This window comes from Gobio gobio (assembly GCF_949357685.1).
Source record: "Gobio gobio genome assembly, chromosome: 8".
Taxonomy (NCBI): Eukaryota; Metazoa; Chordata; class Actinopteri; order Cypriniformes; family Gobionidae; genus Gobio; species Gobio gobio.
Window position 1 is genome coordinate 21,124,222 of NC_137114.1, and position 16,643 is coordinate 21,140,864.

At 43.5% G+C, this 16,643-nt stretch overlaps 2 protein-coding genes across 2 annotated transcripts in view; one reads left to right on the top strand and one right to left on the bottom strand.

Moving 5' to 3' along the window:
* Positions 1 to 1,949: 1,949 nt before the first annotated feature.
* Positions 1,950 to 3,320, bottom strand: LOC307130330 (fMet-Leu-Phe receptor-like; the record flags this gene model as incomplete). Its single annotated transcript, XM_079823296.1, has 2 exons — positions 1,950 to 2,854; positions 3,287 to 3,320. The coding sequence occupies 2 exons, from the start codon at positions 3,318 to 3,320 to the stop codon at positions 1,950 to 1,952; spliced, it is 939 nt and encodes a 312-aa protein (XP_079679422.1).
* A 553-nt stretch (positions 3,321 to 3,873) lies between these two features.
* The window catches only part of LOC307130331 (formyl peptide receptor 2-like), a gene marked incomplete at both ends in the record, with an annotated part of 30,974 nt that continues 18,204 nt past the window's right edge, over positions 3,874 to 16,643 (top strand). The window contains 2 exons of the mRNA XM_079823297.1: positions 3,874 to 3,994; positions 4,243 to 4,302. Of these exons, the coding sequence (XP_079679423.1) occupies positions 3,874 to 3,994; positions 4,243 to 4,302 (181 nt within the window). The remainder of the gene's footprint in view (positions 3,995 to 4,242; positions 4,303 to 16,643) is intronic.

A 16,643-nucleotide genomic window follows, 5' to 3' on the forward strand; every position in this document is an offset into this window, starting at 1 on the left:
CTTTGTATATATGTTCAATATACAAACTACACATATATGCACAGCATATTGCTTGCATACATGTTACATATATGTCCCTAATATATGTTTTTATATAGTCTTATTATATATTTTACATTTAAAATGAAATATATAAAATATATTTTTGATAAATGTATATGGAATATATAAATGACATTATATATATAGTAACAGTGTGCACATATATTTTAAATATATGTTATGCAAACTGGCAATCCTCTGCCCATCTTTGCTCCTAAAGGATTAGACCTTTCTTGGATGCTGCTTTTGTACCAAATCATAATTACAATCACCTGTTGACATCACCTGTTTCAAATCACATTATTATTTAACCATTTTACCTCATTACTAGCCCTAAATTGCTCCTGTCCCAACTTTTTTTTAAATGTGTTGCAGGTCTGAATGACATGAAGTTGACCAGACAAAACATGAAATATTTTGTGTTCATATTTTCTGCAATGAAATACAAGTCAAAGTAAATTTAGAAATCACTTCTTTTTTTTTTTTTTTGCGTTTTCCATACTGTCCCAACTTTTTCTGATTTGGGGTTGTATATATGTATATAAAAAAACTTTTTTAATGAAATGTTGATTGTGTAGAAGTTCAAGCTGTTCAAATAAGAAAAAGAAGGAATGAATTAATAAGGAAACCATAGGCATATAAAATGTATGTATGTTGTTTAAATAAATGGGCATATATAAATTAAACATATCGGTGACATATATGGTCATAACATACAATATTATATAAACAATAGTCATATATATCGTATTAATATATGCCAATATACTAATTTAATATGGAAAATGTATATATGTTATAAACTTATATCAACATATATCTAGAGATATGTATATATGTGATAGCAATATATTGTCTTATATTTAGCATATATGACGGTGTCATTTGCGATATAGGGACATATATGTCATATATTACATTTCCGTATGGGCTATAAAGCCTTAAATGGTTTAGCTCCAGTATATTTAACGGATCTTCTATCGCCCTACAATCCATAGCGGTCTTTAAGATCACTAAACTCGAGGCTTCTGGTCATTCCTAGGATATCTAAGTCCACAAAAGGAGGGAGGGCATTTTCACATTTAGCTCCTAAACTCTGGAATAGTCTTCCTGATATTGTTTGAGGTTCAGACTCGCTGTCCCAGTTTAAAACTAGATTAAAGACGCATCTCTTTAGCCAAGCATTCACATTATAATTACCTTTTATACTACAGTTAAATCGAATCAAAAGCATTAATATTCTGAACAGCAGCTATGCTAATTATTTCCCATCTGCTTTTCTGTTGTTATCTTGGGACACTAGTCCCGAGGTAACTGGTTCGTCATCTCCATTTTGTATCCAGCCTCTCATGGAGACTTCAGATGCCCCAACACCTGTGATGAGACGACTCGACGCCTGTGAAGAGACGACTCAACGCCAGCGTTGTTATGGCCTAAATTAATACATGATTGATTAACTTTTTCTAACATTTTTCTTTAACATTCTCTTTCTAACATTTTTCAATGTACATTTATGAAATGCACTTTCTGTAAAGCTGCTGAAAAGCGCTATACAAATACATTTGAATTGAATTGAACAATCAAATGCATGTATTTTTCTGTTTTATTCAGAATAAAGTTCAAACATAAAACAGCATAACAAAATGGGCTGTTGCATATTGGATTTATAAAAAAATTCACAAACATGCAGGTATATAATGTTCCCATAATCATTAGAAGAGACTTTCACTATTTGGTTCTACGACACAAATTACACAGTCATACCACAAATATGAATTTTAAAATGGCTGTTTTTTAAAAGCACAAAAAGTTGTTGACAAGTTGCTAGATAAGGACTACAGTGGTTGTAATGGTAATGGTGAGATTCATATTGTTATGGTGGTCACAATCATTAAGTTTTCTACAATTCAAGGGTTCGTCCTCGACCTTCCTCTAAAGTCCAGATGATCTTCAGCAAGCGCCATCTCCAGCACCAGCAGCAGAGACTGTTTAAGCTTCTTCTTATATTCATCACACATAAACACATAGAGAATGGGGTTCAGACAGTTGTTCAGAAAAACCAGATAGAAACTGAATCGTATTGCTGTCTTTAGCACTGTTTTATCACTGGCACAAGTTTTTATTGCACAAAAACGGCAAACATAGAATGGAAAGCAACATATACCAAAAGCCAGGACAACAGCGATAATGACCCGGTACGAGTTGAGCTGCTTCCTCATTTTGAGGCGTTTGATTCGTACTCCAATAGCAATGTGTGAAGACGCAATGATCATGAAGGGGATGAGAAAGCCCATTAAAAATGGATATGTGTCCCGAATCGTAGCAGAAAACTCCTCAAAGAAGAAAGGGATGCAGCAGCCAATGGATAAAACCCACACAATCATGCAGATGATCCTGGCTCTAAATACAGTTAGGTTATTTTGAGCCCAAACAACCATCCATGTGCACAGGCATCGGTACAGAAGGATAACTACCAGGAAAAAAATGCTAGCAAACAGATTTAGGTCTAACGCAATGAAGAAAACGATCATAAAGGACCTGTACGAATAAAAGCCAAAACAAATTATTATGGTGAAGGATAATATGAAGATGAAATCATCAATCGCCAAGTTGAGAAACCAAATAGAGTTGACTGTCGTCTTCATTCTGCAGCCAGTCAGATATATGACAATCCCGTTTCCAATGAAACCAACTATAGAGGTGGCAATGGAAATGCATAGGTAAAAGATCTCAAAGCTTGAGACCTTAGGCTGAATAGTGGTATCATTTGTTGTGCCTCCGGTCAAGTTTTCAGGTACAAAACTTGTGGCTTCTACACAATGGAAAAAAAAGAGAGAGAGAGAAAACACAGGTGAGGGCTGCTTTCTGTTTCGGGTGCATCATCTTAACATAATTTGCAGTTTCACACACCAAAATGCCATTTTCTTGAGGTTATTTGTGTAGTTACAGGGTAAGTGTGAATCTGTGGGCTGTAAATTAAAGTGGTGTTTGTTATCCTCTTGTTCATAGTTACATGGTAATTGTGAAAATGCAGGCTGTAAATTAAAGTGGTGTTTGTTCCCCTCTTGTTTCATGAAATTACAGGGTAAGTGTAAATCTGTGGGCTGTAAATTAAAGTGGTGTTTGTTATCCTCTTGTTTCATGTAGTTACAGCGAAAGTACAATAAAAAGGCGTACACAATCTGATATCACTCTGAATTCTATATTTGAAAAACAGACAACACTTCTTATTCGTTTCTCTTGCTTGGCTTCATCCTCCTCTTATTCCTCTTCTTCATTCTTGCCACAGATTAATCTTAATAATGAACCCCATGTCTCTAGCTATTCTGTATTATGCAAGTATTATTAAGGAAATGTATGTCTTTCTTAAGATGAACGTAGAAAAATAAATAATCTCTCCTAATGAAAACTAATTTGGGTTCCTAAGAGTTGAAGCATCAAACAGCACATACAGCAATAATACAGTAATCCATACAGTCCCAATGGATGAATCAATGTCTTATGAAGTGAAACGATAAGTGTTTGTAAGAAAAATACCAATATTTTAAACTTTTTAAACTGTAGACTATCGCTTCTGACCAACAGTCATCTGTGTGTGAATGAGAGGGTTGAGTTCACGCTTGAAGCTTGAAGCTTGAAGCTTGAAGCTTCACATTGCTCTTTACTCATACTGCACACACGGGTAACAGTTGATCGGAAGTGAAAAGATTAGTAAATTATGAGAGCATTTCTGGGTGTACTTTTTCTTTTAATAAATAATAATAGAATATCAAAAGATTCCTTCTTAAGATCCATCAGTGTGTGATGATGTAATCAGCCATTATACGGTTAATGCCCAAATATGATGTGTTCCGTGAATATAAAAAGAGATGCGACGGACATCTAGGCAAGCGAGTTATTACCGGCCCGGGAAGTGACGTCATTTCTGGGGCGGCGTGTTTGGGTTTAGGAGGTAAGAGCTACTGGTGGCAAATGCATTATGATCGTTTTGCGTCAGGAAGGGTAATTTGGGACTCGCTGAACTTACAGTGTGGCTGAGGAGAACGGCAGACATGTGGAGTGAACGCTTATGGTGAGCCTTTGCACACCATTGAGTGCGCTGCATGGCGTGAGTTGTTTGTCGCAGGTATGTGATGTATTGTCCTTATGCCTATGCTAATGAAACGATCACCTCCTAAACCTAATGTTATATTTTATTAGTGGTACAAGGCGTGGAGGTGTTGCAGCAGGCTGAGCAGGCTTTGAGGACGGTGTTGGCTGGTGCGACTTTCTGTAACCCTTATCTGCTTGTGATACTGAATGACTCCGGACAGATATGATGGCGTTTCACTTGCAAGATGCTGTGTTCGACCACCCTCCTGTCTCTTGTTCAAACTGTGCGTTTTCTGTGAACTTATGCAAATTCTAACCCAACCGCGTGATGGTCTCCATCAGCTGGAGGACGACTTCCAAACTGATCAACAGCCTGCCAGGATACATCTAAATTGGTGCTTTGACAGTGTTCCTTGACGGGGGGTAACCTTACAGTGACGAAGATTTACGTGTGTCACCCTTAAACCTGTATGGTATTAGGAATGTTTGGTTTGGGTTTTGTATTTTCTTTTCTTGTTGTGTTGAATTGATTTCTTGTTTGTGATTTGGATTATTTGTTTGGTTACGAAGTAGGTGAATGCCCACTATTATACTGATCACTGTTCACGAGCATCAGCTGGTTAGCCGTGGTCACCATCGAGAGAAAGACGGGCCCCTTCTGGCCGTGTGGGATATACGCTTTGTTGACAGAGTTTTATGTGGAAAGTGTATGTGTTTTTGTTTACTGGTTATATATTAATTGTTCTGTTTTTCCCTTCAGAATCTGGGGTTCCTGAAGTCCTCCGGGTCTGGTGGTGGTTTGATTGACAGTCTGCAGTGTTCACAACGGGTGGAGTGTTGTGAGAGAGCACGAGTGATTGCTGTGTTGATCTTATAGTCAGGACAAATTCCCCAGGTTCTGAAGTGGTATATGTGTGTGTGTGTGTGTGTGTGTGTGTGAGATGTTTGATCTATGTGATTTCAAGATTTCAAGATTGTGTTGCTTTTTAATATATGGTGTTTTTGAATAAATTGTGATACTATCATCGTTGTCTGTTACCTGACTCAGCCACTACGTATCTGTGTGCTTTGTGTACCCGAATTATCTGTGTGTTCCCGGACCAGTTTTGTGTGGCGTAGCCGGATTTAATAAAAAAATTGCAAACTGTGGAAATAATGAAAAAGAAGAAGAGGAACAAGAGGAGGAAATGCAGAGCAAGAGAAACAATAAAGGGACAAAACGTGCCTCTTTCTGTCAGGTGTTAGTATTTGAGTTTATAATTATTATTATTTTTAAATGAATAAGAAATGTTGTAAATCTGTATTTACTTAAGTTGTTTTTCAAATAAATGTTTCAGAGTGATATCAGATTGTTTACATGTTTTTATTGTACTTACGTTGTAACTACATGAAACAAGAGGGGAACAAACACCACTTTAATTTACAGCCTGCAGACTCACACTTACCCTGTAACTTCATGAAACAAGAGGATAACAAGCACCACTTTAATTTACAGCCTGCATATTCACAATTACCATGTAACTATGAACAAGAGGATAATAAACACCACTTTAATTTACAGCCCACATATTCACACTTACCCTGTAACTTCATGAACAAGAGGATAACAAACACCACTTTAATTTACAGCCCATAGATTTGTACTTACCCTGTAACTACACGGATAATTACCCCTTAATTAAAAAATACTTACAGTATACATAATGTGTTAATTTTCCTGATAGTTACCCCTTTATTCCCCAAATATTACATATTGTTACCTTATACCTACACATACTTACTTTATAATTAAACAGTAATTGTGTTCATGCGACGAACAACCGTATTAGTCCAAAAAAACAAAAATTGAGATAACCATGTGACTTGAATGTATGTGTGCCACTTTGTATACAGAATCACTCTGGGGGGTGTTCGCGCGACTAAAACTCTGTATTTTAAAATTTAAAATAGTCTCACGCGGAAAAAACGTTTATGTCCACTAACGAAAAATGGAGACGCCGGCTGCTTTCATGTCCGCTGCGGACATTAATAGGCAAAACCTCAGCAAAAAAAGGAGAGCGAACGTGAATGAATGGAAGGACAGAGCAAGGAAGTATTTGAGGAATGCTGGGAAACCCTATGTGAACCGGAGAGGAGAGCAAAAACAAGGAAAAAGTCCACCAAAAGAGGTGAGTGAAAACCCGTATACAAAGTATCTAACGTTACCTAAAGTTAGCGGTTACAGTCAGAGGGGCGTGTAGGCTCTGTCTACTACAGTTCATATAGCTCACTCTGTTTAAAGGATCATTTCATGAATGGGTCGAAATGAAAGCTGAGAAAATTAGGATTCAGGGGACGTTTTAAACATGTCTGTACTCCTTATAACCACGGAGAAATGAATCGAAACGCTTTAGGTGCGTCTCTAACACCAGCTCAGTGTCACATGGTGTCTTGGTGTTGGTTCATGTTCATTGTTCTTGGTTCATGTTTTAGTTTATCATGTTCTTGCTTTGTTTTAGTGTCTTGTTCACAGTCTTGTCATGCACTTCCTGGTTTTGTCATGTTTCAGTGTCATGTGAATCCCATGCCCTCATGTGATCTTGTGTCTTGTCCTGTCTGTCACATGGTGTCTTGGTGTTGGTTCATGTTCATTGTTCTTGGTTCATGTTTTAGTTTATCATGTTCTTGCTTTGTTTTAGTGTCTTGTTCACAGTCTTGTCATGCACTTCCTGGTTTTGTCATGTTTCAGTGTCATGTGAATCCCATGCCCTCATGTGATCTTGTGTCTTGTCCTGTCATTGGTTCATTGTCTCATCACTGTTCACAGGTGTCACTTGTCTTGTCATTAGTCTGTGTGTGTATTTTAGCCCTCATGTTTGCCATGTGTCTTTGTCTGTTATTAACGTTGTAACCTGCTGGTGGTGAGTTTTGTTTAGCCATGCCATGACTTTGTTTTATGTTTTGACCAAGTTAAGCCAAGTCTTTGTTTTAAGTTTTGTTTATTGTTAATAAATGCTGCACATGGGTTCGAAACACTTGCCTCCAGTGGACCGTATGTTACAGAATAACAGACCTACAAAATGGACCCAGCAGTTGTATCCTTGCTTCGTCTACGCCAGGGAAACCAAGCCATAGAGAACTATGTGGAGGAGTTTTGTGGACTTTGCTACCAGGTGAACTTTAATGATGTTGCCCTCAAGGGTATTTTCTTAAATGGACTTAATGACCTTTTAAGGTATTTGATGCCAGAGAGCAATTCTCCAGGAACTCTAGCTGGATATATTGACTATGCACTTCAGTTGAGTGGCTCATCTTTTACTGTGGGAACGGTGGATGAGGAGCTCCACGTTCCCACAGTACTCTCCACCCCAGTGAGCCCAGCCCACGTCCATGCTCCAGCCCACGTCCATGCTCCAGCCCACGTCCATGCTCCAGCCCACGTCCATGCTCCAGCCCACGTCCAGGCTCCAGCCCACGTCCAGGCTCCAGCCCACGTCCAGGCTCCAGCCCACGTCCAGGCTCCAGCCCACGTCCATGCTCCAGCCCACGTCCATGCTCCAGCCCACGTCCAGGCTCCAGCCCACGTCCAGGCTCCAGCCCACGTCCATGCTCCAGCCCACGTCCAGGCTCCAGCCCACGTCCAGGCTCCAGCCCACGTCCAGGCTCCAGCCCACGTCCAGGCTCCAGCCCACGTCCAGGCTCCAGCCCACGTCCAGGCTCCAGCCCACGTCCAGGCTCCAGCCCACGTCCAGGCTCCAGCCCACGTCCAGGCTCCAGCCCACGTCCCCGTCCAGGCTCCAGCCCACGGCCCCGTCCAGGCTCCAGCCCACGGCCCCGTCCAGGCTCCAGCCCACGGCCCCGTCCAGGCTCCAGCCCACGGCCCCGTCCAGGCTCCAGCCCACGGCCCCGTCCAGGCTCCAGCCCACGGCCCCGTCCAGGCTCCAGCCCACGGCCCCGTCCAGGCTCCAGCCCACGGCCCCGTCCAGGCTCCAGCCCACGGCCCCGTCCAGGCTCCAGCCCACGGCCCCGTCCAGGCTCCAGCCCACGGCCCCGTCCAGGCTCCAGCCCACGGCCCCGCTGTCCCACCCAAGAAAATTTTGGGGGGGGGGCAGGGGGTACATGGAGGCCATGAAGGCCACGCCTCTGTGGGCCCCTGAACCGCCATTACCGCCATGGCCTGATGAACTGCCGTTGCCGCCATGGCCTCCCACGCCTGAGGGTCCAGGTCCGCCCACGCCACAGGGTCCAGGTCCGCCCACGCCACAGGGTCCAGGTCCGCCCACGCCACAGGGTCCAGGTCCGCCCACGCCACAGGGTCCAGGTCCGCCCACGCCACAGGGTCCAGGTCCGCCCACGCCACAGGGTCCAGGTCCGCCCACGCCACAGGGTCCAGGTCCGCCCACGCCACAGGGTCCAGGTCCGCCCACGCCACAGGGTCCAGGTCCGCCCACGCTCCCAGGCCCGGCCGTGTCATGTCTGGGTCCGGTGCCCCTGCACGGGCCTGGCCCCCCATCCCTCCCCCAAGACCGCCCCCCAAGACTTTTTGTTAAGACTCTTTGTTAGGTTATTGATGTGTTGGTGTTGTTTGGGCGTCAGGGGCCGCCCATAGAGGGGGGGATCTGTCACATGGTGTCTTGGTGTTGGTTCATGTTCATTGTTCTTGGTTCATGTTTTAGTTTATCATGTTCTTGCTTTGTTTTAGTGTCTTGTTCACAGTCTTGTCATGCACTTCCTGGTTTTGTCATGTTTCAGTGTCATGTGAATCCCATGCCCTCATGTGATCTTGTGTCTTGTCCTGTCATTGGTTCATTGTCTCATCACTGTTCACAGGTGTCACTTGTCTTGTCATTAGTCTGTGTGTGTATTTTAGCCCTCATGTTTGCCATGTGTCTTTGTCTGTTATTAACGTTGTAACCTGCTGGTGGTGAGTTTTGTTTAGCCATGCCATGACTTTGTTTTATGTTTTGACCAAGTTAAGCCAAGTCTTTGTTTTAAGTTTTGTTTATTGTTAATAAATGCTGCACATGGGTTCGAAACACTTGCCTCCAGTGGACCGTATGTTACACTCAGCTGCGTCATTCATAGATTGTGTTATACGTAACGTTACTGCTTGCAGAATTGTGTACATAAACAAACATAATATGTAAATATTATTATGTAAATTCATCCCCAATCTTTAAAGGGGTGGTAAACCACGATTTCACTATTCTAACTTTAGCTAGCGTGTAATGTTGCTGCTGGAGCATAAACAACATCTGCAAAGTTACAACGTTCAAAGTTTAAAGCAAAGGGAGATATTTGCTTTTAAAGAAATCAGTTTCTAAGAACTACAGCAAACGGCCAGTAGGCGACTACAGACATTCCTCCAGGGTTGGTGACATCAACAGGCTCAATATTTACATAAAGGGGGGGTGAGGCCATTTTGTATCGCGGCGCTGTTGTGGTATAGTAGGCTGGAGTGTTGTTGCCGCGATGCCAAGGAAACGCTGTTATATTCATCCGGATTGCAGGTCTGGGGTACTTGCTCTGTTCAGCCTTCCTTGGGACGGGGGTGCGTTGCAGAGCGTTTAACACACAGCATGTTATATGCACGTGTGTTTGAGTCAGCGGGGAATCAGGCGCGCGCAGGGCTCCCTGCAGCACATCTAACAGAGGAAAACATCCACCGTCTTCGCGATTTCAATGCCAGATTTGCACAACGTCAGCTGCGTGAAAAAAACACTGCCGGTGCGTGGATGCACGACGCGCGCGCTGCACATTTCACGGAGGACAACACAAACTTCGACAAACTTAGCGAGTTCAATACAGGATATGCACAACGGCTTGTCCTGAAAGCTGGATTTACAAACAGAAGCTGTTTACGGGCCACAACCTGTAAGTCTGATTTATTTTTCATCGATGTGTTTTCCTGTAATAGGTTGTAGCAAGGAAGTAAACAGATGACAACGCTGTTCTGCAAACCAGTCTGTTAAATGCTAATTCATACTTAACGTTATCCGACGAACACCTAACGTTACAAACACTAACGTTAAAATCTCAACAGCGAACCTGGCATTAGTGTAAATGATTCTTTGATTAGAGCTTTTATGTATTGTTTATCTACAGGCATGCTAAACATGGTTCTGTGTGTGATTTGGCTAACTTACTAGTTAAAGCCAGTGTTTAGTGTTTGTTTTGGGTTAGTTCTTGCGACAGATATTTGGCTATAATCGTTCTAAAAATACAGAAGTTAAAGTGCCATTCAGTAGCGATCATTATAGATCCGCAGTCTTTACTCTTGAGGACTGAACAGGTTCTGCTCGATCATCTTCACTCAAATGTTCTGGGTCTGATTCGGGCTCAGATTGGTGTGGTTTTATTGACGCCGTTGTTTCTAACACTGACCAAAGCACAGCCTCCGGTAAGGGGCGTGACGTTTCCGACATACGTGCACTAGGCGTTTAGCGAATCACAACACACTGGGCCAGCTAACCAATCAGAGCCCACTGCGTATTTTTGAGGGACTGGCTTCATACAACCCGGAAAGCATCAGACCGTTTTACAAGGAGGGACAGAGCAGTGTAGAATAAAGGTCAAATATATGAAAAATAAGGCAATTTTTTTTTAAACGAAGCATGAACACATGTTACAGTGCACCCCACAAACACAGTCAAGCCTTCAAAAGAATGTGTTTTACCACCCCTTTAATTCTATGAAATATGGTGTAAAACCGCCAAAGTGCTGCCCTCTTACGCCGCATTCACACGGGGCTTCGGCGTTAACGCTTGACGGAGGGCGTGGCTGAAGCTTGGTGCTGACGCGACCGTCATAGTGACAACAGCTAATCACATTACTTGCCGCTTGGACCACAACACAACACAAAAAAAGCGCCTTTTTTGACAGCTAGTCTGTGAGACTATTTTGTGTATGAAAACTGATCACTTTAATATTTGATTCCTCATTTGGCTGGGGGATAGCGCCTATTTGAACCACACATGATATGATATGCTGCCTGTCATTCAATGATAAACAGAGTACACGGACGGAATACAAGCATGATACATTCCAGATTCTCCAACCGTCTCTGCCACCTCCTTCCAGGCCTGGTCTCTCCAGTTTGTGTCCCGGTATGTAAATAATGATTGGTAGTAAAGGACCGGGTGATTATCCACCGCAATTATTAGCTTTTCCTCCATTTTAGATCGTTCTTTACTCTTCATTCACTCTTCATTCACCGGTGTTTTAAACGAACGCGATTGGCTAGCGTCTGCTCTAGGATATTTGCATAGGGTGATCTGATTGGATGACGCCTGCGTTGGCGCTTGAAAAGTTGAGAAATCTTCAACTTTTGCCGCTTGCAACGCGAGTGAAGCGCCGCGACGGAACCCACAATTCAGTTCGGCAACGCATGACGTCACCCATTCAAAGTAAACGAGAAGCGTTGACGCCGACGCCCCGTGTGAATGCGGCGTTAAGGTTGAACGGTGGCTACTGCAGTTGAATTTTCCTATTGGACGTTGTGGTACATCGTGACGTAGGATGGTACCTCCAACGGCTCACTACACACGCCCCTGGCACGAGCTCACCACGCCCTCAGAAATGTTTCCCCCAATCACATGATGAGAACGGCTTCAGCATGAACGGTCATGTAACATGAAGTAGAAACATTATGAATGAAACTCACCTGACACTTGCTTTAACATTGTAATGAAGAAAATGCGGTTAAATAATGCAGTTGTCAGTACACATCAGGCTTTTCTTGCGATATTATTGCCGCCCGTCATGTGTACAGATTATTTTCATACATGAGACGTGCTTTCAAACCCTGACACACAAGTGGTTGCCTCGGTAACGAACAACAATACCATAACGTGCTGGCATATAGTCTAACTTATTTGAGGAAATCCGTTTATAATAGGCTTTTAGGTCTGAACTTATTGATTCAGTTAATTTGAATGAAAATACATTGTATGTATATCAGATATCTGATCTATTTTTAGTGGCATTCAGTGTGAGGATTTGACTGTTCATAGATTAGGTCAGTTCTCTTGCGCTGCTGCTTCACTAGCATCGTCTGCATCGGGTGTTAACGCAGTTTGAGCCAGCAGCTCGCATTGTTAAGGCTCTGGGTCTGTGTCTACAGACGATCCACTCTCCTCCACTTCAGGTGAAGGTTGGGGAGAATGACCGCTCTGTTGCAAAGCTGGCGTCACTCCAGTCATTCTCCATCTATAAATCCATCTTTACTCCAGTCATTCTCCATCATATATATGTAGCAAGATGGTCAAGTAATAGAGGGAATGATAGAAAAGCACCAAAAATTATACTAAACACTGGACTAAGCCACCCGGAATACACTGGGAAAATTAGCCCTACACAGAGAGGACACAGGTTCGTTACCAGTATGTGGGTGAGTAGAGAGACATAGGCAAGGGAGTACAAAGATGGGGTAATGTTATTGTCACGGTGTGACTTTTCCTGGGGCGGAACCATAGTGGCAGAGATTTGTTCCGCCCGGATCAAACACCACTACTTCCGGGTTCCCGTCCCAGCGCCAAAATCATAGAGAATCGGCGGCAGGTGCTCCAATGAACAGCGCGATCTCCGGATTGGGTGAAGGGGAGTTAGGAGGAGTACAAAGAGGGCTTCCAGAATTCAGTTGGGAGTCAGTCGTTGCAGCGGTCATACACAGCCGCAGCTGTTAGTTCCGGGTCGGGCTCAAGCTGAGCGTGGTGGTAGCCGCTTCCAGCCGTTGCGGCGAGAGGACCTGGGCATCTGGGCAAACAAGGGATAACACGAGGTGGATATTGTGGACTGAGCGATCAAAGATCCGGAGAGCTATAAAGAGAAGAAAAGAGACGAGGCTGAGTATAATACAGACCGAGTTTTGCATTGTGATTCAAGTGTCAAGTGTGTGTCCGATTCTGAGAAGTTACATGCAGGACAGTTGCCGGAAGTGCTGATGAACAAATCCCTTCGGGAGAGAGAGCACAGCGGCCAGGACGCGAGCCAGACACTGGAGGAGAGAACAAGACGAGCACACGGGTTGATCAATGTGTGAGTACCCTGAGAAACGTATACAGTAACAAATTCACCGGAAGTTTATCATCTGTGAGCCTTGTGATGTTGAAACTAGGAAAACGAGTGGCCCCACCGCGGAGAGTGAGCGTGGGAGAGCCAGAGTCAGCGGACAGTGAAAGCCGCCGGGGTGGTGTAGCAGCAACGTCCTTCTCGTTGGTTCTTCGCTATACCAGCGCTTCAGCGATCTCCCCCCCGAGATAAACTACGCGGGAAAAGTGGTCTCTGGACCTTAAGTACACCTGGTTAGTGTGTGGAGTGCCGTGGGTGAGTCAGTATCTTGACTTTGAGAGTGTACACTTGGAATCTGCTGTGTTGTGCTGTGTGTGTGCGTGTCGTCCCAAAGACCATTTTCCAGGCTGACCCACTCTCTGGGGAAGGTACGATCCCGAAGCTGGCGGAGTAACTAGCCCTAAACATTCACGCTGTGAACATCACCCTACTCTCTGTCTCTACGGTGGTAGCACGACCGGAGCCAAGTAAGCACTCTCTTGAATAGCCATTGATACGTGCTTGTGTCGGAGGAAATTGTGTGTGCGTGTGCAGGGCCCGAGGGGAGGAGAGGGGAACGCTACACACGCCCGGAGCAAAGTCATATTTACCTGCACTTACCTATGTGAAACCATCTAGAGAAGCGCCCGATCCAGCACTACCGCTGTGGTCAAGCCCCCTGAGCCACCGCTATCACGGAGCCTGGAACAAGGAGAGAGAAACTGATGAATCGTGTCTACGGAGTCTGTGAGTGATATCCATTGAGAAAAGTCATACTTACCTGCACTTACCTATGTGAAACCATCTAGAGGAGCGCCCGATCCAGCACCACCGCCGTGGTCAAGCCCCCTGAGCCACCGCTATCACAGAGCCTGGAACAAGGAGAAAGAAACTGATGAACTGTGTTTGCGGAGTCTGAGAGTGATATCCTTTGAGCGAAGTTATACTTACCTGTATGCCAAACAAAAGTCCCAGTATTGACCCAGATCCAGCGGATGCCCCGGAGGTAACGGCTTCTATGACGCCGGCCCCTTGATCCATTCTTAAAGGAAGCCGTCGGAACACGCCCGAGGAGAGAGGTACCCCTGTCGCCCACGTTCCCCAGTACTTACCCGTTATATCCCTGTGTTCAAGAGAAGGAGCGAGCCGTGGCGTAAATCCCCCGAAAGGTCCGACCTGGGAAATAGAAAGAAAGAGTCAAGTGAGCAAATAGCAGGACATGGAAGCCAAACATTGAGAAAAAGGACGAGGCGACTTATCTGAGTTTCTCCTGCGGCAAGAGCCGGCGAGCTCTGAGGCGGTGTCCTCACTCTCCAGTCCTCTTGGATTTTAGCCCCTTCACTTCCCCTTCCCCCAATTTTAAGTAAATTAATAAAGACTTGTAATTTTAAACCTTACTCCAGTGTCCTCGTGGCAGGGCCGGCGTTTGCTATAGGCGAGCTAGGCGGTTGCCTAGGGCGACAAATGTGTTGGGGGCGCAGCCAGGCGCCCTCTTGTGGCGCCCTTAAACTTGCTTCCCATTAAGCATAGAATAACACAAGCGAAATAAAACATACTGTTTATTAAACATGATCATCCTTGGGCGCCCCCTCAGCCGCACGTTTAATTACTTAACCTGATTATTAGATTGAAATTGATAGTGAGTATTGTCGAGCACAGGCGTTCAGGCGTTATGTCAGGCTAGTGCTCAGCACTGGCGCGTTCTTCAAATATGACGCGGTCTAAACCCTCGAGTGCACAGGGACGGAAAAAGAGAAAGGCAGACGATCAAAAGAAAGCCCAGTATAGAGGTAAGTCTTCTCATCTCAGCCATAAAGCTATCAAACGAAATAAATTTACTTCGTATTATCGATATTATCAACTAATATTGGACGGCATTGGACGTTTTATTGCTGTCACTAAGCTATCACTAGCTAGCTAGTTATCTACATATTACTACGCATTTCACTGACAATAAGGAAATCCAGACGAGCCAAATTTTAATGCTGCGTCAATTTTGAAGGTGAATAGAAATGCCAGAAACAACTGTTCATCTTTTATTATTTAAGATAGGGATAGAGCTACAAGAACTTATATATTTTAATTTTGTAGTGGTAAGTACAGTGTATCCATAATAGCACTTTTGTTTGTAGAGGTTATAGTTAATCCAGTTTATGGGTCATAATTTGCTTAAGTGTCTTTACAGGTGCTTAAGAGTGTTTTTGCACAGTTTATGGAGTTAATATTTGGTAAATATCCTTGAACATTCTTTCTAGAATTTGTGTATGAACAATTTATTGCAGTTGATCCTTCAAGTCTTAATTTTCTTGATTAAGTGTTGGAGTGACTATAAAAGCCTTTTTGTTTGTTCATCCATAGTTTGAGTCATAATTTGTTAAATATCCTCCAACGTTCTTTGTAACATTTTTGTATGTGCAATTTATTAGAGTGTATCATTTAAGTCATAATTAGCTTTTTAAGTCTTGGAGTAACTATAGGAGCATTTTTGTTTGTATAGTTTTTATAAATACTTAACCCATTTGTGCCCATTTTTTTTCTGAATGGCATGTTCTGCATTTATTTTCCCCAGGTTTTTGTATTTTTTCTTGAAAATCGTATTTGAATCTGTGGCAACTATAGTTGCCGGTGGGCAAATATGTTGTAGCCTATGCACCCCTTCAATGTCAAATATGTATAAGAGGAGAACATTTAGCATCTAACTCAAAATAACTGCTTTCAACAGATCAATCTGTATTCATGATCAAATTTATTATGTTTGACTAAGTATACTAAAAACTATAGATCTGTTGTAAGATTTGTTATGTTTGGATGATTCTAGAGACCTTCATGATTATGTTGATATATGTCAACTAAAAATACTTATTATTAACATGAAAATATCCTTTCTTTGGGAGGGTTTGCCTTCGTTGTGCTCCCTGGAAGTAGGGGTAGGAAGTGGGCAGTCTCATGTGACAGGAAGGAAATTAATACTTTTTTTTTTTCTTGAAATCCTTTATTTGGTTGTCTGCTTGTGTGTCATTAAGATATAAAACATGGATAATATCTAGAAAAATACTTACAGAAGGAAAATGACAACTATACACTGGCAACTATAGTTGCCGGTGGGCTTAACAATTAAGGGGGGGGGGGGGGGCGCAAAACTCAATCTCGCCTAGGGCAACCAAAGAGCTAGAGCCGGCCCTGCCTCGTGGTGTCTGGTCGTCTGGGGTATCCCTGGGAACCTCCCCGAGGTGGAAAGTAAGGGAGGAGCGGGACTCACGCGGTCCGCTCCAACCTGTGACATTATTAAAGTAGACAAAAAAATTAAATAAATACAATAGGAAGAGGTAGACCTGGAGTAGGACGTGGACAAAGAAGACGGGGACCAAATTTATCAGATGCGATTCGTGCAACCTTGGTTGACCATGAGTACTGTACCCATGGGTTGACATTGAGAGAGGCTGGACAGAGAGTTCAGCCCAACCTCAGCAGATATATATATA